Consider the following 25584-nt stretch of genomic DNA (forward strand, 5'->3'; position numbering starts at 1 on the left):
TTCCTGGTGGCTTCTGTCCGGCTACTGTGAGAAGACGGCTGCTGAATTGGATGGACCCCTGATCTGATCCATCAAGGCAGATTATATGATAAATTAATTAAGTGGAGAAATTAACAGAGGAAGAGAGGCTATGTGGAGCCCTCCCACGGTAGCAGAGTGCATATTCTACATGATCCCGGGTTCAAACCCTGGAGAGACAGTGTGGTGCAATGGTTAGAGTGCTAGACCAGGACCTGGGAGACCAGGGTTCGAATCCCCGCTCCGCCATGAAGCTCACTGGGTGACCTTAGGCCAGTCACCATCTCTTAGCCTAGCCTACCTCACCGGGTTGTCGCAGTGATGAAACGGGGAGGAGGAGAACCCTGTACACCACACCTTGAGCTCCTTGGTAGATAAAGGTGGTATGGAAATTTATTTATTATTCTTTATTTATTGAATTTATATACCACCCTATACCTGGAGGTCTCAGGGCAGTTCACAGAACAAAATCAAAATGTTGTTGTTTAGTCGTTTAGTTGTGCCTGACTCTTCGTGACCCCCTGGACCAGAGCACGCCAGGCACTCCTGTCTTCTACTGCCTCCCGCAGTTTGGTCAGACTCATGTTTGTAGCTTCGAGAACACTGTCCAACCATCTCGTCCTCTGCCGTCCCCTTCTCCTTGTGCCCTCCATCTTTCCCAACATCAGGGTCTTTTCCAGGGAGTCTTCTCCTCTCATGAGGTGGCCAAAGTATTGGAGCCTCAGCTTCACGATCTGTTCTTCCAGTGATCACTCAGGGCTGATTTCCTTCAGAATGGAGAGGTTTGATCTTCTTGCAGTCCTTGGAACTCTCAAGAGTCTCCTCCAGCACCAGAATTCAAAAGCATCCATTCTTTGGCGATCAACCTTCTTTATGGTCCAGCTCACACTTCCATACATCACTACTGGGAAAACCATGGCTTTAACTATACGGACCTTTGTTGGCAAAGTGATGTCTCTGCTTTTTAAGATGCTGTCTAGGTTTGCCATCGCCTTTCTCCCAAGGAGCAGTCGTCTTTTAATTTCGTGACTGCTGTCACCAGCTGCAGTGATCAAGGCAGATTATACGATAAATTAATTAAGTGGAGAAATTAACGGAGCAGCAGAAGCTATGTGGAACCCTCCCACGGTAGCAGAGTGCATATTCTACGTGGTCCCGGGTTCAAACCCTGGAGAGACAGTGTGGTGCAATGGTTAGAGTGCTAGACCAGGACCTGGGAGACCAGGGTTCGAATCCCCGCTCCGCCATGAAGCTCACTGGGTGACCTTAGGCCAGTCACCATCTCTTAGCCTAGCCTACCTCATCAGGTTGTTACGATGATGAAACGGTGAGGAGGAGAACCATGTACACCGCACCTTGAGCTTCTTGGTAGATAAAGGTGGTATGGAAATTTATTTATTATTATTTATTTATTGAATATATATACCGCCCTATACCCAGAGGTCTCAGGGCAGTTCACAGAACAAAATCAAAATATAAAACCACAAAATATATCTTCTTCTTTGGCGATTCCTCGTAGCCGAGTAAGATTGTCTTCCATAAACACGGTTTTAACAATGAGTCCATAAGTGACTGTGGAGGCCAGTTCTGGATCCACACGTCCTTTCACAGTGGGGACATTGATTTCCAGGTGGGAGCTGATCATGGTGTGGATTTGCCAAGCGTGCCTTCCTCTTAGCACGTTTCTCCCTTTCGTCCTGAGTTCGAGTGTCTTCAAAGCCCATGACACCTTTGGTAAAGGCTGTTTTCCAACTGGAGCGCTCGCAGGCCAATGTTTCCCAGTTGTCGGTGTTTATACTACATTTTTTTAGATTTGCCTTGAGATGGTCTTTAAACCTCTTTTGTTGACCACCAGCATTACGCTTTCCATTTTTAAGTTCAGAATAGTGTAGTTGCTTTGGAAGACGATAATCAGGCATCCGCACAACATGACCAGTCCAACAAAGTTGATGTTGAAGAATCATTGATCACAAAATATATAATCAACATAAAAACAACCCAATAACAACCCCCCTCCACAAAAAAATCCCACATTTTAAAAGGGCATAAGATGTCAATCAAATCAACCAAAGGCCTTGGTTAAAAAGGAACGTTTTTGCCTGGTGCCTAAAGGTGTATAACGAAGGCACCAGGTGAACTTCCCTGGGGAGAATATTCAACAAACGGGGAGCCACTGCAGAGAAGGCCCTGTTCTCGTGTTGCCACCAAGAAGGGCCTCAGAAGATGATCTCAGGGTCTGGGTAGGTTCATATGGAAAGAGACAGTCCTTGAGGTATTGCGGTCCTGAGCAATGTAACAAATAAATAAAATCAGTATAAAATAAAATCAGTATGTCCAAGTAGGAGCGGTCAAGACTCCTGGAGAGCTGCTGCCAATAGACCAATGCTTTGACCTGAAAGAATGTGGATTCCTATATTCAGATCCTTGGGACAGGTAACCAAGCCGGGGGGAGGCAGTGTTTCTAGTGTCACACCTTGATCTCCATCCTTCCTGCAGACGCCCATCGCTGGCCGCTGTGGTGAGAGCAATGTAATAAACTAGATGGGACCTTTGGCAGGCCTCCTTATTCTGTCATACAAAGATCAACTGCCTCGTTTTGTACAGTGCCAAGCACCAGTGCTCTATAAACAGGTGGCAACAGCATGGAATGTAACCGTAATAATAATTAACAAGAAGGGCAAACAAGCCTTGTGCTTAGAATTCCTCAGCTGTTGTTTATGCTGCCCCAAGTCCCTCCCATACACTGAAGCCCCTCCTGCATGACGAAAGGCCTTGGAAGGGGGCACCAGATGGCAGCAGCATCTCACAGGAGTTTTTGGCCCTGGGTGGCTAAATATTTGCCCATGTTCTTACATGGTGGGAGGCAGGAAGGAGGCAAAGTTTCTTCCTTCATCCCTTGGAGAAAAGGAGCTGGGTGCCTAAATTCAGATCCACACTGCATTTAAAACACATTAGGTAAAGGTACCCCTGCCCGTATGGGCCAGTCGTGTCCGACTCTAGGGTTGTGCGCCCATCTCACTTAAGAGGCCGGGGGCCAGCGCTGTCCGAAGACACTTCCGGGTCATGTGGCATCTGGCGAGCCAGCGCAGCACACGGAAACGCCGTTTACCTTCCCGCCAGTAAGCGGTCCCTATTTATCTACTTGCACCCGGGGGTGCTTTTGAACTGCTAGGTTGGCAGGCGCTGGGATCGAGCAACGGGAGCACACCCCGCTGCGGGGATTCGAACCGCCGACCTTTCATAGAATCATAGAGTTGGAAGAGACCACAAGGGCCATCAAGTCCAACCCCCTGCCAAGCAGGAAACACCATCAGAGCACTCCTGACATATGGTTGTCAAGCCTCTGCTTAAAGACCTCCAAAGACCTCCGCGTCCCTCTTAAAACACATTACTTCACCCAAAAGGGATGCGGGTGGCACTGTAGGTTAAACCACAGAGCCTGGGACTTGCCGATCAGAAGGTCGGCGGTTCGAATCCCCGCGACAGGGAGAGCTCCCGTTGCTCAGTCCCACCTCCTGCCAACCTAGCAGTTTGAAAGCACCTTAAAGTGCAAGTAGATAAATGGGTACCACTCCAGCGGGGAGGTAAACGGCGTTTCCGTGCGCTGCTCTGGTTCGCCAGAAGCGGCTTAGTCCTGCTGGTCACATGACCCAGAAGCTGTACGCCGGCTCCCTCAGCCAGTAAAGTGAGATGAGCGCCGCAACCCCAGAGTCGGCCACGTCTGGACCTAATGGTCAGGGGTCCCTTTACCTTTACTTACTTCACCCAAAGAGTCCTGAGAACTGCAGTTTCCCTTGCACAGAGCTACAAGTCCCAGCACCCTTAAACTGTAGTTCGCAGGAATTTCGGGCAGGGAGCCAGGTGCTTCAAATGTGTGTCAAATGACCTTTAAATGCCCTATAACTCCACATCTGGCATTAGATTAGGAAGAAAGGTAGGTCCAGCTTTCTGAGCATCTCAGATCAGATCTTTGCAAAGGTGAAGGGAAGGAGCCGGTGAGAGTCACAGGGGAAGCAAACGGCCTTTATAATATTTGTTACTTTTCAACTAAAGCCGTTTATTTTGCCGTGACCTTTACTGCTGCAAAGGCTTGTGTCAATATTTCTTAGCCAAGCTCATCGTGGGCACTGAGATTTGAACTCTGCTCCTTCCTAGACCAGAACTTTGCCCAGACATGTTTCAGATGGAAATAAGCAAGCAGGCAATGAGGAAACAAGAGGGGAGGTTCCTTTTTTTCCTGTAGTCCAGAAACATCTGGAGGGTTGAAGGTTTCCATCCAGACAAGCACCCATCCCAACAGCTTCTTATATGGGGGCAGGGGGTCCAGGCAATGGCTGCAGACTCTCCCCAAGGATTTTGCCTGATGGAGCCCTGCCGTCTTACCAAAGTGAGGAGAGGCTGCCACTGGGAAAGGGGAGGGGGCACAAATCCTGCTTTCCTATTGATCTAGGGAAGTCTGCACAGGCTCAGAACAGCAAGAGAGAGGCATAGCACAAGGGGTGGAGGTCTGGGTTAGTTCTAAGGGGTGCCCCAAAACTCTGCATACAAACTCCACACAACATCAAGTTAAGGCGCATCTAGGACTCCTTCCCAACTTTTTCTTCTGTCCTTGCAGGTTTTGCTCCCACAGAGGTGAGGAGTCCTTCGCTTCTCCAGGATCACCAAAGTAATGGGTCACTTTTCCAACATGTGATGGGATTGTAAAGTGTTATGTACTGAGTTGAATAGGATCCAAATTGCAGCAGTCTGATTGGTCCTAGAACAATAGGATCCAGAATGCAGCAGTCTGATTGGTCCGCAGGAGCCACCTAATCCAACTCCAGGTGGAAGTCAATCCACGACCTGATTGGCCTACAGGAGAATCCCGGAATTAGCCAATCATGTGGGGCCCATTGTGTAAATAATGTATATAAAGCAGACATTTCGGGGCAACTTCCATTCCTCCTCACCACTATGAGCTGAATAAAGAGCATGAAATCCACTTTTGACTCCGAGTATATTTCATAAAGCATTTTGCATACTGAGCAATGAAAGCACAGGTCTTATGCCAAAGAATCCTGGGAACTGTAGTTTACTCTTCACATAAGCCACAGTCCCCAGCACCCCAACAAACTACAATTCCCAGCATGCTCTGGGGAAAGCCCGGTGTTTTAAAATTGTGTTAGATCTGCTTTAAACATAGGTCAGAGGCTCCTCCTCCCATCTAGCCCAGGAAGGCAGCAGGTTTTCTGGGGTCCTATACTCAGATCTTTTACATAATCTGCTGCCTGAGATTCTTTCAACTGGAGATGCCAGAGGCTGTGGTTGGGACATTGTGCATGCAAAGGATGTGTTTGCCCAGAGAGTGACAGCCTCTCCGAAACACGTAGCTGACGAGAACTAGTGATGGGAAAGTCCCAGGACCGATTGGTACCCGAGTTTTGAAATGGTGCTATATTTTGATGCTGCTCCCCACCACCAGAAAAGAAAAGGAAAAAATCATATCTGTATCATAAGCCATACATTTTTTTCTTGCTAAGCGAGGCAGACCTACGAATCGCTTCTGGCTTTCTGCTCCTCTGGAAATGCTCCGCCAGAGCAAGGGTGGGAGGCAGCTGTCAGCCCACGCTGGGGAGCAGACGTTTATCCTAGACACCTCTGCTCTGAATGCCAGCCCCATGCCAGGACACGATACATAAATAGAGCTAGCAATTAGCAGCGTTTGACTCATTCCAGGAGCCAACACCCAGACTTCCTAGCTTCAGGGTGACAGGCTGGGAATCAAAGTCACTGCCTTTACATCACACAGTCCCTGGGGACTTCCTTCTCCTCTCTTGCTCGTTTCAAACTTTGCGGTAGGGGAGCACAGGCATCAGGCTTAAGAGATCTACCTTGGGGTGTCCCCCGCTTTTAATATAACTTCTGAAATGCACCAACCAAAGCCCAAACATACTTAAAAGTATGTGGGCAATAGGGTGCCTCTGTCTGTGCACCTGTTAAGGTCAGGAATTTGTCTTCCAGGATAAGAATTACACTCACGGTCCTGCGACACAAAAAATCCACTCCTGGTTTTCCACCTAAGCATTCCATCAGGCTGCAAAGACAGATGGATCTGCAGGGACCCTCCATCTTTCCTGCTCAAAGGCCAGCTTTAGCAGTCTTCTCTCTCATTTATCAGGGACGCGGGTGGTGCTGTGGGTTAAACCACGGAGCCTAGGACTTGCCGATCAGAAGGTCGGTGGTTCGAATCCCTGCGACGGGGTGAGCTCCCCTCCCGTTGCTCGGTCCCTGCTCCTGCCCACCTAGCAGTTCAAAAGCACATCAAAGTGCAAGTAAATAGGTACCGCTCTGGCGGGAAGGTAAACAGCATTTCCGTGCGCTGCTCTGGTTCACCAGAAGCGGCTTAGTCATGCAACCCCAGAATCGGGGTCCCTTTACCTTTACCTTAAACAAGAAAAACCGAATATTTACACATCTTGATTTACCTTCCTCTCGACTTCCCTCCCCTCCTTTCTGCGGTTATTTATTTCATATCTTTTTATTGCTGCTTATCCAATTCAAATATATTCACAAATTTCTCCTTATCTTCCCCTTAATTGTCTCCTACTGCACGTGTTTATATCAGTCCCTCTGATGTTTTTAGTTTTGTTTACAATGTGTCTTCAAATAGTCTCTAAATTTTCCCCAATCTGTTTTTAAAAAGAGAAATCTTTCCATTCCAACTGGTTGTTTTGAAAACTATGTAACTGAGGAATAATAGTTCCTGGACGATCTTTTCCCTCCGTCCTCCCAATTCCTTTGCAAGCCTGACATCTGGGATCCTTTGTAGCTGAAGACCTGGATAAAAATGCTTGAAATAAATAAAATAAATGAATAAAATTCCTTTGTTTCTGCGGCCTAACTCAGAAGGAATGGAGAGAAGACCCGGTTGTTGTCTCCATTGTTCAACATTTAGGAATCGGAAACCCCTACAAACGACCAAGAGCTTTACCCTGGATCCTGGTCCACCTTCCGCCTGCCCCTGCTTCACAGTGGGGTGGAGGAGAGAAGGTACATTTCACACGCAAATTGGGGCCTTTTATTTATTTTATCTGCTTATTTAACTTATATGCAGAATTCATCGTGCGAAAGGCTGGGCTGGATGAATCCCAAGCCGGAATTAAGATTGCCGGAAGAAATATCTACAACCTCAGATATGCAGATGACACAACCTTGATGGCAGAAAGTGAGGAGGAATTAAAGAACCTTTTAATGAGGGTGAAAGAGGAGAGCGCAAAATATGGTCTGAAGCTCAACTTCAAAAAAACGAAGATCATGGCCACTGGTCCCATCACCTCCTGGCAAATAGAAGGGGAAGAAATGGAGGCAGTGAGAGGTTTTACCTTCTTGGGCTCCATGATCACTGCAGATGGTGACAGCAGTGACGAAATTAAAAGACGACTGCTTCTTGGGAGAAAAGCAATGACAAACCTAGACAGCATCTTAAAAAGCAGAGACATCACCTTGCCAACAAAGGTCCATATACTTAAAGCTATGGTTTTCCCAGTAGTGATGTATGGAAGTGAGAGCTGGACCATAAAGAAGGCTGATCACCGAAGAATGGATGCTTTTGAATTCTGGTGCTGGAGGAGACTCTTGAGAGTCCCATGGACTGCAAGAAGATCAAACCTCTCCATTCTGAAGGAAATCAGCCCTGAGTGCTCACTGGAAGGACAGATCCTGAAGCTGAGACTCCAAGACTTTGGCCACCTCATGAGAAGAGAAGACTCCCTGGAAAAGACCCTGATGTTGGGAAAGATGGAGGGCACAAGGACACGGGGATGACAGAGGACGAGATGGTGGGACAGTGTTCTCGAAGCTACCAGCATGAGTTTGACCAAACTGCAGGAGGCAGTGGAAGACAGGAGTGCCTGGCGTGCTCTGGTCCATGGGGTCACGAAGAGTCGGACACGACTAAACGACTAAACAACAATTTATTTTATGCGCCTCTTGAAGGGCACCCATTTCCAACAACCTCCATTTCCAATAACCTGCCCTGAGGCGAGGGCGCCCCCTTCTGCGGCACCCCCTTTGCCTCAGCCCCGCTCAGGGCCTACCAGGCCTTGCCAAAGCCGGGGGCTCAAGTAACGGCCTGGCGGGGCCTGCCCTACGAAGCGCTGGGCTTCGCGCCTCCCGACAAGTCCCCGGCTTGGCGCGAGCGCCGCGTAGCTCGGGCTCCCCCTGCTGGAGGCAGCCTTGCCCTGATTGATTCAGGGGACCATTCCGTACTCCCATTAACCGCTCAGGTCGGAGGAACTACAACTCCCGGCATGCAACGCCGAGTCGGCGTATAGCCCTGGCGGGGGCGGGTTTTAGCCCTCTCGACGGCGTTCCTCCTCCGGCAGCCATTCTGAAGACTACAACTCCCGACTGCCCGCTGTGCCGGGGCGCGCGCCTCACCGGATATCCGGTGGGAAGGGAGGGTCCGGGGAGGGGTGTCGGAGCAGCTGCCCCGAGCTCTGCGTGGAAAGAGGATTTAGGGCAGGGGTTCGCCATGGTAAGAATGGGGTGGGGAGGGATTTGAAATATGGGGCTCAGCCGGAGGGGGAGGGGAGGCAGGGTCAGCAATGGGGGCCCCCAAATCCAGGGGTCCAGGGTGTTGGGTGTGGGGAGGGAAAGGGGTTGCTGGTGGGAGAAATAATGATAATTCCAATTATGCCAGTTTTCAATGTTAGCATTTGCTGCAATGCTTCAAGTCAGCGCTGTTAAATCCCTAACGACTTCCCTGCAAGGTAGGCCTCTGGTGTTGTGCCCATGCTTCTCTCAGAAGTCCACGGCCCACAGCAAGCAGAATGAGCAGCAGGGCTCCGTGGCCGCATCCTGAAGCCGACCTTGCTAAGGCCATTGGCATAAAGGTAAAGGGACCCCTGACCATTAGGTCCAGTCGTGGCCGACTCTGGGGTTGCGGCGCTCATCTCGCTTTATTGGCCGAGGGAGCCGGCGTACAGCTTCCGGGTCATGTGGCCAGCATGACTAAGCCGCTTCTGGCAAACCAGAGCAGCACACAGAAACGCCATTTACCTTCCCGCCGGAGCGGTACCTATTTATCTACTTGAACTTTGATGTGCTTTCGAACTGCTAAGTTGGCAGGAGCAGGGACCGAGCAACGGGAGCTCACCCCGTTGCGGGGATTCGAACCCCCGACCTTCTGATCAGCAAGTCCTAGGCTCTGTGGTTTAACCCACAGCGCCACCCGCGTCCAGAGCTTTAAATCACCTGGCGTGCTGCGCCAACCTTGCCATAGCTCAGTGGTTAGAGCACCTGCCTTGCAAGCAGAAAGGGTCACCGGTTCAATACCAGGTAGGGCTGGGAGAGGCTCCTTGCCTGAAATCCCAGAGGACTACTGCCATTACAGGTAGGTAGCCGTGTTGGTGGTCTGCCGTAGTCGAAACAAAATTTAAAATAAATTCCTTCCAGTAGCACCTTAGAGACCAACTAAGTTTGTTATTGGTATGAGCTTTCGTGTGCATGCACACTGCTTCAGATGCACACGAAAGCTCACACCAATAACAAACATAGTTGGTCTCTAAGGTGCTACTGGAAGGATTTTTATTTTTATTTTGCCAGGCCGTTGTTCTCGTCGTTGGACTACAACTCCCATCGTCCATAGGTAGCAGGGTGCCATGGTTAGGGATGATGGGAGTTGTGGTCCAACAACCAAAGGTTGATCAAAGGCTGGAGTGGGCAGTACATGAACAAGATGGGGCACAGGTTCTTCTGACTTGGTATAAGGCAGCTTTCTATGATCTTTTGCCCAAAATGTGCAAGGGGTATGTGGGTTGGGGAGAGAGAGTATGTGTGGAGGAGAAGGCTTTGAATGGTTGCTAGCCATGACGGCTATGCGCTGCCTCCACTGTCAGAAGCAAGGATTTGGTGGGATAACAGTAAAGTTTTAAGCAGGCTTTCCCTGTGCTTGATCCAGGCATTTCTGAAATATTAACTGTAAATCTATGGGTTTATTCTTCTGCATCATTTATATTGTTTTCATTGTTTCTAGAATATGTGCTTTACTTTTGCCTTGGGGGCTGCAAAGCAGTTTATAAATTTGCAAAATAAATAACAATGAACCAGAATCCTCCTCTTGATGCGCAACTTGGAGAGCGTGCATGGACTTAGTGGGATTTTCTGTTGGGAAGAAGGATGTGCAAGTGTTGCCCATAGTTGGAAGGTAGCTAGAAGATGCCTACAGGAGATGGTGGTAGTGCCCCATTTGACTGGCACGTGTAGAGGAGGAGGTTGTTGTTCAGGGCAGAGAGCAGTCCATGCTCATGGGAGTTGCATCTTTTCTCCTTCCTATTCCCTTTCCCCTGATCACCAAGTGCTCTCTAGGAAACCCAGCAAGTGGAATTATCCAGAAATCCCATATTTCCACTGCAACATATTATGGTTTGTAATCCAGTGACTTGAGTGTAGTGCATGGGTAGGCAACCTAAGGCCTGGGGGCCGGGGCCGGCCCAATCGCCTTCTAAATCTGGCCTGCGGACGGTCTGCGAATCAGCCTGTTTTTACATGAGAAGAATGTGTCCTTTTATTTAAAAATGCATCTCTGGGTTATTTGTGGGGCCTGCCTGGTGTTTTTACATGAGCAGAACATGTGCTTTTATTTAAAATGCATCTCTGGATTTTTGTGGGGCATAGGAATTCATTCATTTATTTATTTTTCAAAATATAGGCCGGCCCACCACAAGGTTTGAGGGACAGTGGACCGGCCCCCTGCTGAAAAAGTTTGCTGACCCCTGTTGTAGTGCATTGCAGACACAGTGGGCTCAATATTATGGCGTGCCTTTAATAGAATCATAGAATTTGAGTTTGAGTCCAACCCCCTGCATTTTGAGGAACCTCAACTAAAGCATCCATGACAGATGGCCATCTAACCTCTGCTTAAAAACCTCCACAGAAGGAGACTTCACAATCTCCAGAGGGAGTCTGTTCTTTTGCGGTTGGTCTGTCACATAAATCAAGGAATCTTAGTCAGTTGTAAGAGGATTAAACTGTTCTACATTTGCCTATGAATGTGATAATATTTCTGCAGGTAAAAATATACTTGTTTTATCTTGGCGAAAACCATTTTAGAAAAGGCGTTCTGTTATTTTGCTTCCCATCTGCACTTAAATTAAAAACAAACTTTTTAGAAAAGTAAGATGTGCTGCCACATATAAGCCATGGAAACCTTTGATTTGTGAAAAGGGTGGTTGTGATTTATTAACTAAATATTGCAAACACACACACCGATTCTTGAGTTCATTAGAGTTTGCTACAACTTGTATTCCCATAAAGAGTTCCTTGTCAAGTTCTTTGAGCTGGATATTGTGCAAATCCTTTTTGGAAGTGGTCCACTTCATTAGAGTGGGGCGGAGACTGGCGTCTTTCTGTGGCTTGGCTTGCTTGCTTGAGTTACCTGGAATCTTTACATTTCTTAATGTGAGGTCTTTGCTTCACTTCAGCTGTGGTATGGATGGAGCTGTGCTCCTAGCTTGTGGTGTAGCTTCAAAGTAGATTTCTTTTTGGTCTCTTGATACTAGAATAATATGCAAATCATAACATGTTTTTTCTGGTTCAGATCTTGAATATCAGTAATAAATATGTACATTAAAATCTGATTTTATAGTTATTTATTTTTTAAAAACCTATGCTCGGGCCTGAACACAGTATTCTTTGGAAGCATCTGTCCTTGAGAATTCTGGAGAGAGATAACATGTTCATATGCTTGCGGATCTGTGGCATTTCCTCTCTAGTCAATTCTTGCGGGAGGAGAAATTCTAAAGGGAAGGATCTGTCTGTTAGTTGTGCAACTCTCATTTCCCTTGTGGCTTTTCCGTGGAAACGCGTATCCGCTAAACAAGCTCGTTGGATAACAAGGGGCACTATCTGTTAATTTAGGTGTTTGCATTTTTTTTTTTAATGCAAAGAAACGCAAGCAGCCAAGCAGAGTCTTTTCCATGGGTGTTTCTGCTTACAGAATATTCGCTGACGTCTGCATGTCGTAGGAGCAGAAGCTTCAATTCAGGCATGGTGTTTCACAGTGCAAGGGGATGTTACAGCCAGGACGCGGGTGGCACTGTGATCTAAACCACTGAGCCTCTTGGGCTTGCCGGTCAGAAGGTCAGCGGTTCGAATCCCTGCGACGGAGTGAGCTCCTGTTGCTCTGTCCCAGCTCCTGCCAACCTAGCAGTTCGAAAGCACACCAGTAAAAGTAGATAAGTAGGTACTGCTGTGGCGGAAACGTTAACGGCATCTCCGTGCGCTCTGGTTTCCATCACTGTGTTCCTTTGCGCCAGAAGCAGTTTAGTCCTGCTGGCCACATGACCTGGAAAGCTGTCTGTGGACAAACGCCGGCTCCCTCAGCCTGAAAGCAAGATGAGCGCTGCAACCCCATAGTCGCCTTTGACTGGACTTAATCGTCCAGGGGTCCTTTACCTTTTGCAGCCAGGAAAAAATCCTTGAAGGACCACATTTGGCCCCTGGTGGAGAACGCAGGATCCCACCTGGTGTCAGAAGTGACCCATGCAGTGGGAGACAGAACCTCAGGAGAGAGTGACCCATGCGTGCCTGCACTTTGGGCTGGAGTGCAAAGATTCTTGTAGTGCCAGACCTGCAGTGCCCTGTGTTTCCCTGTGGCTTGCTCATTCCCTGAAAGCTTTTTATGCCCAGGCAGTATCATTTGGGAGGTGAAGGGGCTGCGTATCTCCTGTAGGCTGCATTAGGACAGTGCTGTCATACTTGGGACCATTTCTCTCGGGAGATGTGCCACCGCTGTCGTGCCGCCTCTGTGATGAGGAAAGTGGATGGTGTGGATCAGGGGTCAGCAGCCTTTTTCAGTCGTGGGCCGGTCCACCGTCCCTCCAACCATGTGGGGGGCCGGACTATGTTTTGAAAAATAATAATGAAGGAATTCTCATGCCCCACAAATAACCCAGAGATGCATTTTAAAGAAAAAGACACATTCTACTCTTGTAAAAACATGCTGATTCCCGGACCGTCTGCGGGCCGGATTGAGAAGGCGATTGGCCCAGATCCGGTCCCCGGGCCTTAGTTTGCCTACCCATGTGCAAGAGCCTGTTTGAACCGGGAAGGGCGGGGTATAAATAAAATTATTATTATTATTATTATTATTATTATTACCACCATGCATTCCAGCGGGTCTACTCTGAGTAGAACTTGCACTGGCTACAAACCACAGCCTTCTTGGGCTTCTTTAGATGTAGGAAACACTTCTGCAGGGGTCAGCAAACTTTCCCAGCAGGGGACCAGTCCACTGTCCCTCTGACCTTGTGGGGGGCCAGACTATATTTTATTGGGGGGGGGGGAATGAATGAATTCCCAAGCCCCAGGTTGCCTACCCCTGGCGTGGATGCTTGTTCAGCCTCTTTTTATTTTTATTTTTTTGAAAAAGCAACATCATGCGATGCTGGAACAGATAGCCAGCCATCCCTTGTTTGTCTTTGCTGATTCTGCTGGGCTGGCTTTCTCGATACAGGGTGGGTCCCTTTCCTATCTCTTGAGCACACTAGGCATGAAGAGGCATGGATGGAGGCTGACCCGAAATAGCTGCTCTGTTCTTTAGGGACGCCCTCGAGCTTTCCCCTGAAGCACAGTCCATGCACAACACAGCAAAAGGAAGTCAGGGGGAGGAAAGGGGAAGGAAGCAGCTGGGAGATCTGGCAAGAGAGGCAGGAACTGTTCTGGTCAGGAGAGCCCTCAACAGCCCAGTTTCCCTCCCACCAGCCCTAGCCAAAATATGAGGGGTGTTTTAGTGCATCTGTAGGGCACCAAGTTGGCAAAGGCTGAGTTTCGGCATTAAACCGTCCCCATGTTGGGAGGAAGACTCGGAACCCCTGTGAATGTTTGCATTTTAGTAAAGGTAAAGGTAAAGGTACCCCTGCCCGTACGGGCCAGTCGTGTCCGACTCTAGGGTTGTGCGCCCATCTCACTTAAGAGGCCGGGGGCCAGCGCTGTCCGGAGACACTTCCGGGTCACGTGGCCAGTGTGACGAAGCTGCTCTGGCGAGCCAGCACCAGCGCAGCACACGGAAACACCGTTTACCTTCCCGCTATAAAGTGGTACCTATTTATCTACTTGCACTTAGGGGTGCTTTCGAACTGCTAGGTGGGCAGGAGCTGGGACCGAAAGACGGGAGCTCACCCCGCCGCGGGGATTCGAACCACCAACCATGCGATCGGCAAGTCCTAGGCACTGAGGTTTTACCCACAGCGCCACCCGCGTCCGCGTTTGCATTTTACAAAACGTTAAAATCTGCATGGCTGTGTGGTGGTTCTCTCTTAGACTGGCCCTCAAGCGAATTTGGAAAATGTGTGGTCTCAGGAGACAGCCTCTGACTTGCATCTTTGCAGGCCTCCGAGTAATAGGACAACAGAATGCCTATCCAGAAAACTTCAGTGTAACTTGCCCACCCCCCAATAAGGAAGGGGATCATTCAATGGGAATGTGAAGGTGTTTTGGGGGCCTAATATGGCCCGTGGGTCGGTTTAATCCGGCCCCCCTGTGGCAGTTTATTTCCTGCGAGGAAATCCTAAAAAAACCTCAACAACTTCAACCTTAAAAAAGTTCAACAACTTTGGGGTAAAATCATAAAGCTCAACAACCTCAATGCTAAAAAAAACTTTGGTCGGCCCTCACAGCCCTTCATTTCATCAAATCTGGCCCTCTTTGAAAAAGGTTTGGACACCACTGCTGCACAGGCTTGCTTGGGCGTAAAGCCCGCTGAGCTTAAAGTGAGCGTTAAACAGTAAGCTGTAATTCTCTGTAATACATTGTGGGAAATGAATAACAACGGTCCCAGTGAGCCCAAGGCATCCATGCCTTGAGGAGGAGGCCTGTTGCTTCTCTGTGCAAGTGCCTGCTCTGTCCTTGCTGCTTTCCACTCAGCCTTTTTTTTTGGGGGGGGGGTGAAGCCACGATGTGTATGTGCATTAGTTGCACTTGGCCCAGCCATTCATGGTGCAGAGGCTTTTCCCCAAGGTAGGCAGGCCTGTATCTCTGAGTGAGCGGCAGCTCTTGGCTTATGTCCAGTGTTAGAAACTCAGATTAATAAGCTAATTGCCAAATAGCACCTTAAAGCTAGGTTATGGTCACCACGAAATGTCTAGGCGCCTTTCTTTTGCAATGTGATTTTTGTGGTGTTGTTCCTCATTTCATTTCTATACTGCTTTATAATTTAAAGAAAAAAATCTCAAAGCGGTTTGCAACACATTAAAAAAATTAAGAATAAAACAAATTCAAGCTTCCAGGAAAATATTTCAGAGCCTTCTATATGTGACATCTTGCTTTTCCCATATTAATTTACCTATTTAATTTATATAGCTGCCCCGTAGCAGAAGTACTCTAGGAAGACAGTCTGGTGCAGTGGTTAGAATGTCAGAGTAGGGCCTGAGAGATCAGAGATTATTTTCCAACCCAGCATTCAGAGCTCTCCACGTGGTCACGATTGGACCCATGCCAGTTGCAAAACGTACCTGGCGCCTGGGGAATTTTGAACATTGCTTGTGTCCTGATAAGAAAGGATAGTCTGACAGTGACCATAGGCAATTCTCTACCCTGCACACTTTACAAACAAATACCCAAGAGCAAAGGGTATTCTCAGCTGTAATCTGTTTTTTAATAAGCATGTCCCGGGTATCAGTAGTCTGGAGGTAAAGGTAAAGGGACCCCTGACCATTAGGTCCAGTCGTGGCCAACTCTGGGGTTGCGGCGCTCATCTTGCTTTACTGGCTGAGGGAGCCGACATACAGCTTCTGGGTCATGTGGCCAGCATGTGACTAAGCCGCTTCTGGCAAACCAGAGCAGCGCACGGAAACACCGTTTATCTTCCTGCCGGAGTGGTACCTATTTATCTACTTGCATTTTGACGTGCTTTCGAACTGCTTGGTTGGCAGGAGCAGGGACCGAGCAATGGGAGCTCACCCCGTCGCAGGGATTCGAACCGCTGACCTTCTGATCGGCAAGCCCTAGGCTCTGTGGTTTAACCCACAGCGCCACCCGCGTCCCAGTAGTCTGGAGAGTGCTTATTAAATCCCAGGTATCTTTGACGCTGCTTTCTTCCCCCTTCTACAGATTCGCTTTATTCTGATCCAGAACCGTGCTGGCAAAACGCGCCTGGCCAAGTGGTACATGCAGTTTGACGATGACGAGAAGCAGAAGCTCATCGAGGAGGTCCATGCCGTTGTGACTGTGCGGGACGCAAAGCACACCAACTTTGTCGAGGTAACGTCTCTGTCCGCTCGCAGCTTTCCTTCGCGTATGAAGCTGTCGTGCTTTTGCCTTCCGCAGGCCGAACTGGATTCGGCAGAGGGGACTGAAGGGCAGAGTCTCTTAGGACGTTTAGCTGTAACATGGCTTGGCTGGATGGCTTGGGTTACCTGCCATCGTTTGCTGTGTGAGCACCCTCTTGCCTGATCTCTGTGTTTCTGAGTACAGTGGTACCTCACATTAAGTACTTAATTGGATCCAGAGGTCCGTTCTTAACCTGAAACGGTTCTTAACCAGAAGCACCACTTTAGCTAATGGGGCCTCCTGCTGCTGCCGCGCCGCCAGAGTACGATTTCTGTTCTCATCCTGAAGCAAAGTACTTAACCTGAGGTACTGTTTCTGGGTGAGCGGAGTCTGTAACCTGAAGCGTATGTAACCTGAAGTGTATGTAACCCGAGGTACCACTGTACAGTCATACCTCATGTTACATTTGGTCCAGGTTGCGCGTTTTCAGGTTGCGACCCGGAAGTAACGGAACGGGTTACTTCTGGGTTTTGCCACTCGGCATGCGCAGACGCACAAAATGACATCACGCGCATGCGCAGAAGCAGTGAATTGCGATCTGCGCGTGCGCAGGCGCGGGTTGCGTTCTTTTCAGGCTGCAAACAGGCCTCCAGAAGGGATCCCGTTCGCAACCAGAGGTACCACTGTACCGTGTGTTTCTCCAGGTGTCACAAAGTCCTGGAGGCAGCTTCCACTACAGCATAAAACACCAGCAAAAGCCTCTACAGTGGTACCTCGGGTTACATACGCTTCAGGTTACAGACTCCCCTAACCCAGAAATAGTACCTCGGGTTAAGAACTTTGCTTCAGGATGAGAACAGAAATCGTGCAGCGGTGGCAGAGCGGCAGCAGGAGGCCCCATTAGCTAACGTGATGCTTCAGGTTAAGAACAGACCTCCAGAACGAATTAAGTTCTTAACCAGAGGTACCACTGTATCTTTCTGTATTTATGCCAGTTAGGAATTTGAAGGACAAGGGGAAGAACACACTGCTATTTACTTATTGGAAGTATTTTTTATCCTGCTCTTTGGCTAAAAAGGCTCTCGGAGCAGTTAAAAAACCACCAGGATTACAATCTAAAGTAATCTTAGAAGTGCATATTCTCTGAATGCCAAACTCTGTTACAATGGAACCTCAGTTTCTGAACGTAATCCATTCCGGAAAACCGTTTGACTTCCGAAACGTTCGAAAAGCCGAGGATCAATGGGCGGTTGGCAAAATCCATTGAAAAAAATTGAGAAACACGCCTCGGAAGCTGTTTGACTTCCGAGGCACGTTTGAAAACGGAAGCAATTACTTCTGGGTTTTTGGCGTTCGGGTTCCGAATTGTTCGGCTTCCAAGATGCTCGAAAACCAAGGTTCCACTGTACTTGTACTGGCACCTGCAGTTGCACTGCAAGCGAGAATAAAGACCTTTTTAATGGGTCATAGAACCATAGAATCATAGAACTGTAGATTTGAAAGGAACCCCCAAGGCTCTAGTCCAACTCTCTGCAATGCGGGAATCCCAGCTAAAGCATCCATGACAGATGGCTCTCCAACCTTTGTATATTGAGGCCATTTTTGTATAGCCCTTCAATGCTAGGTGGATAGTAATAGGAGCCTTTCCCCTTTCCAGCCTCCACAGTCCTACCCTAACCTGCAATAGACACCATCTTGTGCTTCTATCCAGTGATTGCTATTTTCACCACCTTTTCTCTCTCTCCCCCTGCCCCCCCCAGTTCCGCAACTTCAAAATTATCTACAGGCGCTACGCAGGGCTTTATTTCTGCATTTGTGTGGACGTGAACGACAACAACCTCGCCTACCTAGAAGCCATTCACAACTTTGTGGAGGTGAGTAGTGCCTGCAGGCTTAAGTCTGCGCCCTAAGAATGCCCACGCATGTGTGCTTTCACACCCAGGCATGGTAAGCGACACCCCAGCGCAGATGAGGTGGTAAATTATTTCTGAACGGTACCACTTTAGACTCTGGGTGGAAGATTGTGTGATCAAGTGCTCCCGTGCCTGGTTCCCTATAACCTCATTTCTCCCAGTGAGGGAACCTCCAGAAGGCCCTCGGAGATGGACCTCAGTGTCCGGCTGAAAAATGGGGGTGGAGGCACTCCTTCAGGTATACTGGGCCGAGGCTGTATAGGTGTTGGTGTTGACCTTTAAAGCCCTAAACGGCCTCGGTCCTGTATACCTGAAGGAGCGTCTCCACCCCCATCGTTCTGCCTGGATGCTGAGGGCCAGCGCCGAGGGCCTTCTGGGGGTTCCCTCATTGTGAGAAGCAAAGCTACAGGGAACCAGGCAGAGGGCCTTTTCGGTGGTGGCACCCGCCCTGTGGAACGCCCTCCCACCAGATCTCAAAGCGATAAACAACTACCTGACATTTAGAAGATATCTGAAGGCAGCCCTGTTCAGGGAAGTTTTTGATGTGTGACATTTTAATGTATTTTTAATCTTTGTTGGAAGCCGCCCAGAGTGGCTGAGGAAACCCAGCCAGATGGGCGGGGTACAAATAATAAATTACTGTTGTTGTTGTTGTTGTTGTTGTTGTTGTTATATTAGGGCTTGAAAGGTCAGCACCAACACTTTGAATTGTGCTTGGAAACGAACTGGGAGCCAATGTAGGTTTTTCAAGACCGGTGTTATATGATCTCGGCGGCCACTCCCAGTCACCAGTCTGGCTGCCACATTCTGGATTAGTTGTGGTTTCCGGGTCACCTTCAAAGGTAGCCCCATGTAGAGCGCATTGCAGTAGTCCAAGCAGGAGATAACTCTTTTCAGTTCTATGTCCTTTTATTAAGGGACACGCCAGCATAGGAGTGGAGTGGCAAAGGGGGTACAAGTGAAAGGGGACTGAGCGGAGAGATGTCCTCTTGTTCTGTTTGTCTTGTGGCGAGGAGGAGGATTGAGTGACCTGGGGCAGGAGGCGGGAAGCAACCAGGAGGGGTTGTGTCCATGGCACGCCTTCAGAAATTGAAGATGCCCCCCTATCCCAATACAGTGGTACCTTGGGTTACAGACGCTTCAGGTTACAGACTCCGCCAACCCAGAAATAGTACCTCGGGTTAAGAACTTTGCTTCAGGATGAGAACCGAAATCGCAGGGGCGGCGCGGCAGCAGCGGGAGGCCCCATAAGCTAAAGTGGTGCTTCAGGTTAAGAACAGTTTCAGGTTAAGAACGGACCTCCGGAACAAATTAAGTCCATTCTGGGAGGCAGTTCCAGAACAGCCAGGGAGAAAGAGAGGAATCGCTTTTTAGAGAGGAGGTATTAGGGACGTGGGTGGCGCTGTGGTCTAAACCACTGAGCCTAGGGCTTACTGATCAGAAGGTCAGTGGTTCGAATCCCTGTGACGGGGTGAGCTCCCGTTGTTCAGTCCCTGCCCCTGCCAACCTAGCAGTTCGAAAGCCCCTCAAAGTGCAAGTACAGTGGTACCTCGGGTTAAATACGCTTCAGGTTACAGGCTCCGCTAACCCAGAAATAGTACCTCGGGTTAAGAACTTTGCTTTAGGATGAGAGCAAATTGCGCAGCGGCAGTGGGAGGCCCTATTAGCTAAAGTGATGCTTCAGGTTAAGAACAGTTTCAGGTTAAGAGCGGACCTCCAGAACGAATTAAGTTCTTAACCCGAGGTACCACTGTATTAGGGACGCGGGTGGCGCTGTGGGTAAAACCTCAGTGCCTAGGACTTGCTGATCGTAAGGTCGGTGGTTCGAATCCCCGCGGCGGGGTGAACTCCCGTCATTCGGTCCCACCTCCTGCCCACCTAGCAGTTCGAAGCACCCCTAAGTGCAAGTAGATAAATAGGGACCGCTTTATAGCGGGAAGGTAAACGGCGTTTCCGTGTGCTGCGCTGGTGCTGGCTCGCCAGATGCCGCTTCGTCACGCTGGCCACGTGACCCGGAAGTGTCTTCGGACGGCGCCGGCTCCTGGCCTCTTGAGCGAGATGAGCGCGCAACCCTAGAGTCGGTCACGACTGGCCCGGACGGGCAGGGGTACCTTTACCTTTTTACTACTGTATTATCTATTCAAAGTGGCAGAGATAAGGATCTTTTCCTGATCCTTTTCACTGGACATGCCGGAGCTGTTCAAAATTAGCACTCTACCACTGAGCTACGACTGGCCTTGCAAATTTTAGGCATCTTCCTTGCACATGGCTGTGGCCCCCAAAATCATGACTCCCTTCCTCCTCCTCTCTTCCCAGGTGCTGAATGAATATTTCCACAACGTCTGTGAGCTCGACCTCGTCTTCAACTTCTACAAGGTGGGTTTTTGTTCCCTGACCCTTTTCCAATAAGGCAGAACGAGGAAGGAAAACAAACCACGCTTGTGGATAAAAAAAAACCTTGGGGCTCTTGTTTATTTTATTTAGCCTGACAATCCATATGCCGCATGATTACAGGCACTGCACAGTGAGCTTAAGAGGTACTGTTTTTTTCGCCCCATAGGGCGCACCGGCCCATAGGGGGCACCTAGTTTTTTGGGGGGAAATAAAGGGGGAAAAATTATTTTCCCCCCAGCCCCCAGAACAGGCTGCTCTCCGCACGGCTTGCGCAGAGCTACCCGAAGCCCGGGGCGCGACTGCTCAGCGCGCCCCAGGCTTCGGGATGCAGGCAGCTCTCTGCAAGCCGTGGGAGCCCGGCTGGAACTCCCGCGGGCTCCCAAGGCTTGCGGATAGCTTCCTGAAGCCTGGAGAGTGAGAGGGGTCGGTGGGCACCGACCCCTCTCGCTCTCCAGGCTTCAGCGAAAGCCTGCATTTGCCCCATAGGACGCACACACATTTCCCCTTCATTTTTGGAGGGGAAAAAGTGCGTCCTATAGGGCAAAAAATACGGTAAATTCAATGAAAAACTAACCATAAGATTGGAATTGACTGAAAAGGGCCACTGAAATAAAAAGGGAAGACTGCCGGTTTGCTACACACTCTTGCCATCCTTAAAGAAAAAGGGTGTTGTGCTTTGCTAAGTCTGTGCACCTACATGGGTCATGTGTTCGTATTCTATTAAATTAAATTAAATTAAATTAAAGCTGATATACCAGCTGCACTGGCTCCCGGTGGAGTACAGGATCAGGTTTAAGGTGCTGGTTTTAACCTTTAAAGCCCTCTACAGCCTAGGACCCTCGTACCTACGGGACCGCCTCTCCTGGTATGTCCCATGGAGGACCTTACAGTCTTCAAACAAAAACATCTTGGAGGTCCCAGGCCACAGAGAGTTAGGTTGGCCTCAACCAGAGCCAGGGCTTTTTCGGCCGTGGCCCCAATCTGGTGGAACGCTCTGTCACAAGAGACTAGGGCCCTGCAGGACTTGACAACTTTCCGCAGGGCCTGCAAGACAGAGCTGTTCCACCAGGCCTTTGGCCAAGGCACAGTCTGACTCCCTCCTTCTGTAATCCTCACAGAACTCGAGCCCAATGGTCGCCATGAATTTGATTTTGAATTGATTTTAGAATGTTGTGTTACTTTGATTGTTGTTAGCCGCTGTGAGCCCGGCTTCGGCTGGGGAGGGCGGGATATAAATAAATTTATATTATTATAATAAAAGTAAAATAAATAATTGAGGCAAATGCTGTTTCTGAGACACGGTCAGGGCACAGCGCCAGCAAAGAACGGGGCAGGGCGACCTGCTGGTGCCAGCCCTGCCCACAAGGTGGTGTTAGACACCTGCCTAAGGCTGCACTTTATGAAGTTGCATCTGATTCAGTGGCTGCTGAAAGAAGCTTCTGTGTTCCTGGCCTCGCTTCTGGCACCTTGAGAGGAGGTGCAGAGAGGGGGTCAAGGAAGGGTGAGGCCTAGGAGTGAGACATCAAACAGTGGTGGGACTTGAGAGGCACCCAGTGTGCAAAAGGCCAAATTTCCCTGCCAGCTGGAGGCCCAGAATTCATGCACCGCAAGGAGTGTGGAGCAAGGAAGAGCTTCCAAGTGGAGGAAAGGCCTTGCTGTGGAGTAGGAGGCATGAAGTAGGGCCCAGTCCGGACGTTCAGGAAGCTACAACCAGCTGGGCAAAACCTGGACCTTGCTGGTACCTCACCGGTGGGTGGGGTCGGAGCAGTGTTGGGTCCCTCACTTGGGCCATCTGCTACCAGAGGGTGGGCTCTGCTCTGCACCCCTTAATAAAAATAATGTTATTGTTTATACCCCACACATCTGGCTGGGTTTCCCCAGTCACCCTGGGCAGCTTACAACATACAGTGGTACCTTGGTTCTCAAATTTAATCCGTTCCAGGAGTCTGTTCGACTCCTGAAAGGGTTTGAAAACCCAGGTGCGGCTTCCGATTGGCTGCAGGAGCTTCCTGCACTCAATTGGAAGCCGCGGCGGACATTCGTCTTCTGAAAAACGTTCGCAAACCGGAACACTCACTTCCGGGTTTGCGGTGTTCGGGAGCCGATTTGTTCAGGAGCCAAGCAGTTTGACTACCAAGGTACCGCTGTATGTAAAAAAGAGAAAAATACAGTGGTACCTCGGGTTACAGACGCTTCAGGTTACAGACTCCGCTAACCCAGAAATAGTACCTTGGGTTACCAGAAGTAGTACTACCAGAAGTAGTACCTTGGGTTAAGAACTTTGCTTCAGGATGAGAACAGAAATTGTGCTTCGGCAGTGTAGCAGCAGCAGCGGGAGGCCCCATTAGCTAAAGTGGTGCTTCAGGTTAAGAAGAGTTTCAGGTTAAGAACGGACCTCCGGAATGAATTAAGTTCTTAACCCGAGGTACCACTGTATCAAACATTAAAAACTTCCTTTGCCTTCTTTTGGAAAGGTGGCCCAGAAGTCCAGACACACACTGCTTTGGATTCTTTCTAGGGGATTCCCCCACAGCGCCCCCTTTCTTAGAGAAGGAACGTCTGTATTTTCTCTGCAGGTTTACACCGTGGTAGACGAGATGTTCCTAGCCGGCGAGATCCGAGAGACCAGCCAGACGAAGGTCCTGAAGCAGCTCCTCATGTTGCAATCCTTGGAATGAAGAGCAGAGAAGTAGATCGCCTCGGATCTCCCCCTGGCAAGATCCTGCCGCTACCCACCCCCCTCCAGGGCTCATCTCTCTTCACCCCGGTCCCCTGAATCAGTGACTTGCTCGGAGCAAATTTTTGCCACTTAACCTGTAGCTGGGGGTTTGCGGGAAGCGAGGGGGGCATCTTGAATTGGCATTCCTAGTTCGGATTCCTAGCCGCGCTTCCTTCTGCACGGGCCGAACATGCGAAGGGGGCGGAGAGGACGCTGGTTGGGGCTGGGTTGCTTTTCTGGAAAAGGGGGGAAGTGGAGATAGCTGCCGTCGCCCCACTCTCCCTGTGCTACCATCCCAACACAACCTTCTGTCTCTGCCCTTCAAGTCACCAGCCTGCTGCCCACCCCTCCCCGTCCATTCCCATAAGAAAAAAACGTGTTGTGCCGCGTCTGCCGTAGAAGAGGGACCATAAGTGTGTGTAAGTGCGCGTGATGACTGTGTGTGTACTGCCAGTAAAGTGATGTACTGATTAAATAAAGCATCTATGGGACACTTAAACCCCCACCAAGAGAGTCTTGTGTATGTTTGATAGGAGGGCGTTCCTAGAGCCTTAGAATGGTTTCACCTGGCGCTTAGAAGCCTTGGCACCAAATACACGTCGTAGGTTAATAAGAAGCCGCGTACAGTAATGGCAGGTTTCCAGTTGCTGGGAACCACAGGAGGACAGAGCGCTTTTGTGCTCAAATCCTGCTTGGGGGGTTTTCCATGGGCATCCAGCCAGCCACTGAGAACAGGCATTGCGAGGTGGGGGGGTACCTCAGCCTTACAAACTACTTGGGCATCCAGAATACTTATTTATTTGTTGTGTTCACCTCCCACCTTTGACTTCCAGGTGATCAAGGGTGTGTGTGTGGCTCCTCTAATTTAATTTCTACAACAGCCCTGTGAGGTAGGCTAGGCTGAGAGGTAGTGCCTCTGGGGGATCACCCAGTGAGCTTCCGGGCCAAGTGGGGATATGAACTATGCTATTCCGAACTTTAAAATGGAAAGCGTAATGCTGGTGGTCAACAAAAGGAGGTTCAAAGACTCTCTCAAGGCAAATCTAAAGAAATGTGGTACAGTGGTACCTCGGGTTACAGGCACTTCAGGTTACAGACCTTTCAGGTTACAGACTCCGCTAACCCAGAAATAGTACCTCGGGTTAAGAACTTTGCTTCAGGATGAGAACAGAAATCGTACTCCGGCGGCGTAGCAGCAGCAGGAGGCTCCATTAGCTAAAGTGCTTCAAGTTAAGAATAGTTTCAGGTTAAGAACGGACCTCCAGAATAAATTAAGTACTTAACCCAAGGTACCACTATATAAACACCGACAACTGGGAAACACTGGCCTGCGAGCATTCCAGTTGGAGAACAGGCTTTACCAAAGGTGTCGTGGGCTTTGAAGACACTCGAACCCAGGACACAAGGGAGAAATGTGCTAAGAGGAAGGCACGCTTGGCAAATCCACACCGTGATCAACTCCCACCCGGAAACCAATGTCCCCACTGTGGAAGAATGTGTGGATCCAGAATTGGCCTCCACAGTCATATATGGACTCACTTTTAAAACAGTGTTTATGGAAGACAATCTTACTTGGCTACGAGCGATCGCCAAAGAGAGAGGGAGAGGGGTGAACTCCGGTCTCGCAGGTCCCTCTGACCCTCTAACCACTAAACCACACTGACGATTGTAAGCAAAGTCTTAACTTCCCCCCTTTTCCCTGCCTCCCCTTCCCAGCACGGACAGCAGCAGAGGTTCTGCTGGTGTCTACGCCTTGGGCACCTTGGCAGAAGCAGAGGGGAACTGCAGACTTTTTCAGACGTGTGCACATGTGATGATGTTGGTGTTGGTGCTGACCTTTAAAGCCCTAAACGGCCTCTGTCCAGTATACCTGAAGGAGCGTCTCCACCCCCATCGTTCAGCCCGGACGCTGAGGTCCAGCTCCGAGGGCCTTCTGGCGGTTCCCTCATTGCGAGAAGCAAAGCTACAGGGAACCAGGCAGAGGGCCTTCTCGGTAGTGGCGCCCGCCTGTGGAACGTCCTCCCATCAGATGTCAAAGAGATAAACAACTACCTGACATTCAGAAGACATCTTAAGGCAGCCCTGTTCAGGGAAATTTTTAATGTGTGACATTTTAGTGTATTTTTGGTCTCTGTGGAAGCTGCCCAGAGTGGTTGGGGAAACCCAGCCAGATGGGCAGGGTACAAATAAATTATTATTATTATTATTATTATTATTATTATTATTATTATTATTATTATGAGTTATAAGGGTTTAGCATTTATCCCAGTAGCTGAACACTCCCGCATGCTT

General features: G+C 49.4%; 1 protein-coding gene across 1 annotated transcript; it reads left to right on the top strand.

Annotated features, from left to right (window-relative positions):
- Window positions 1-8377: 8377 nt before the first annotated feature.
- AP2S1 (adaptor related protein complex 2 subunit sigma 1) lies at window positions 8378-23797 on the top strand. Its single transcript, XM_083628194.1, has 5 exons — window positions 8378-8533; window positions 16108-16257; window positions 18027-18140; window positions 20496-20555; window positions 23150-23797. Exons 1-5 carry the CDS (start codon window positions 8531-8533, stop codon window positions 23249-23251), a joined length of 429 nt encoding a protein of 142 aa, XP_083484320.1. The 5' UTR covers window positions 8378-8530; the 3' UTR covers window positions 23252-23797.
- Window positions 23798-25584: the final 1787 nt, after the last annotated feature.

The sequence above is a fragment of the Podarcis filfolensis genome (genome assembly GCF_964270895.1).
Source record: "Podarcis filfolensis genome assembly, chromosome: 8".
In the NCBI taxonomy this organism is placed as follows: domain Eukaryota; kingdom Metazoa; phylum Chordata; class Lepidosauria; order Squamata; family Lacertidae; genus Podarcis; species Podarcis filfolensis.

What these genes read in the sequence shown, in the direction of transcription:
- AP2S1 (XM_083628194.1), top strand. An exon ending in AGCACACCAACTTTGTCGAG is followed by an intron (nt 16,258 to 18,026) that starts GTAACGTCTCTG and finishes TGCCCCCCCCAG; the next exon opens with TTCCGCAACTTCAAAATTAT. An exon ending in CCATTCACAACTTTGTGGAG is followed by an intron (nt 18,141 to 20,495) that starts GTGAGTAGTGCC and finishes CTCTCTTCCCAG; the next exon opens with GTGCTGAATGAATATTTCCA.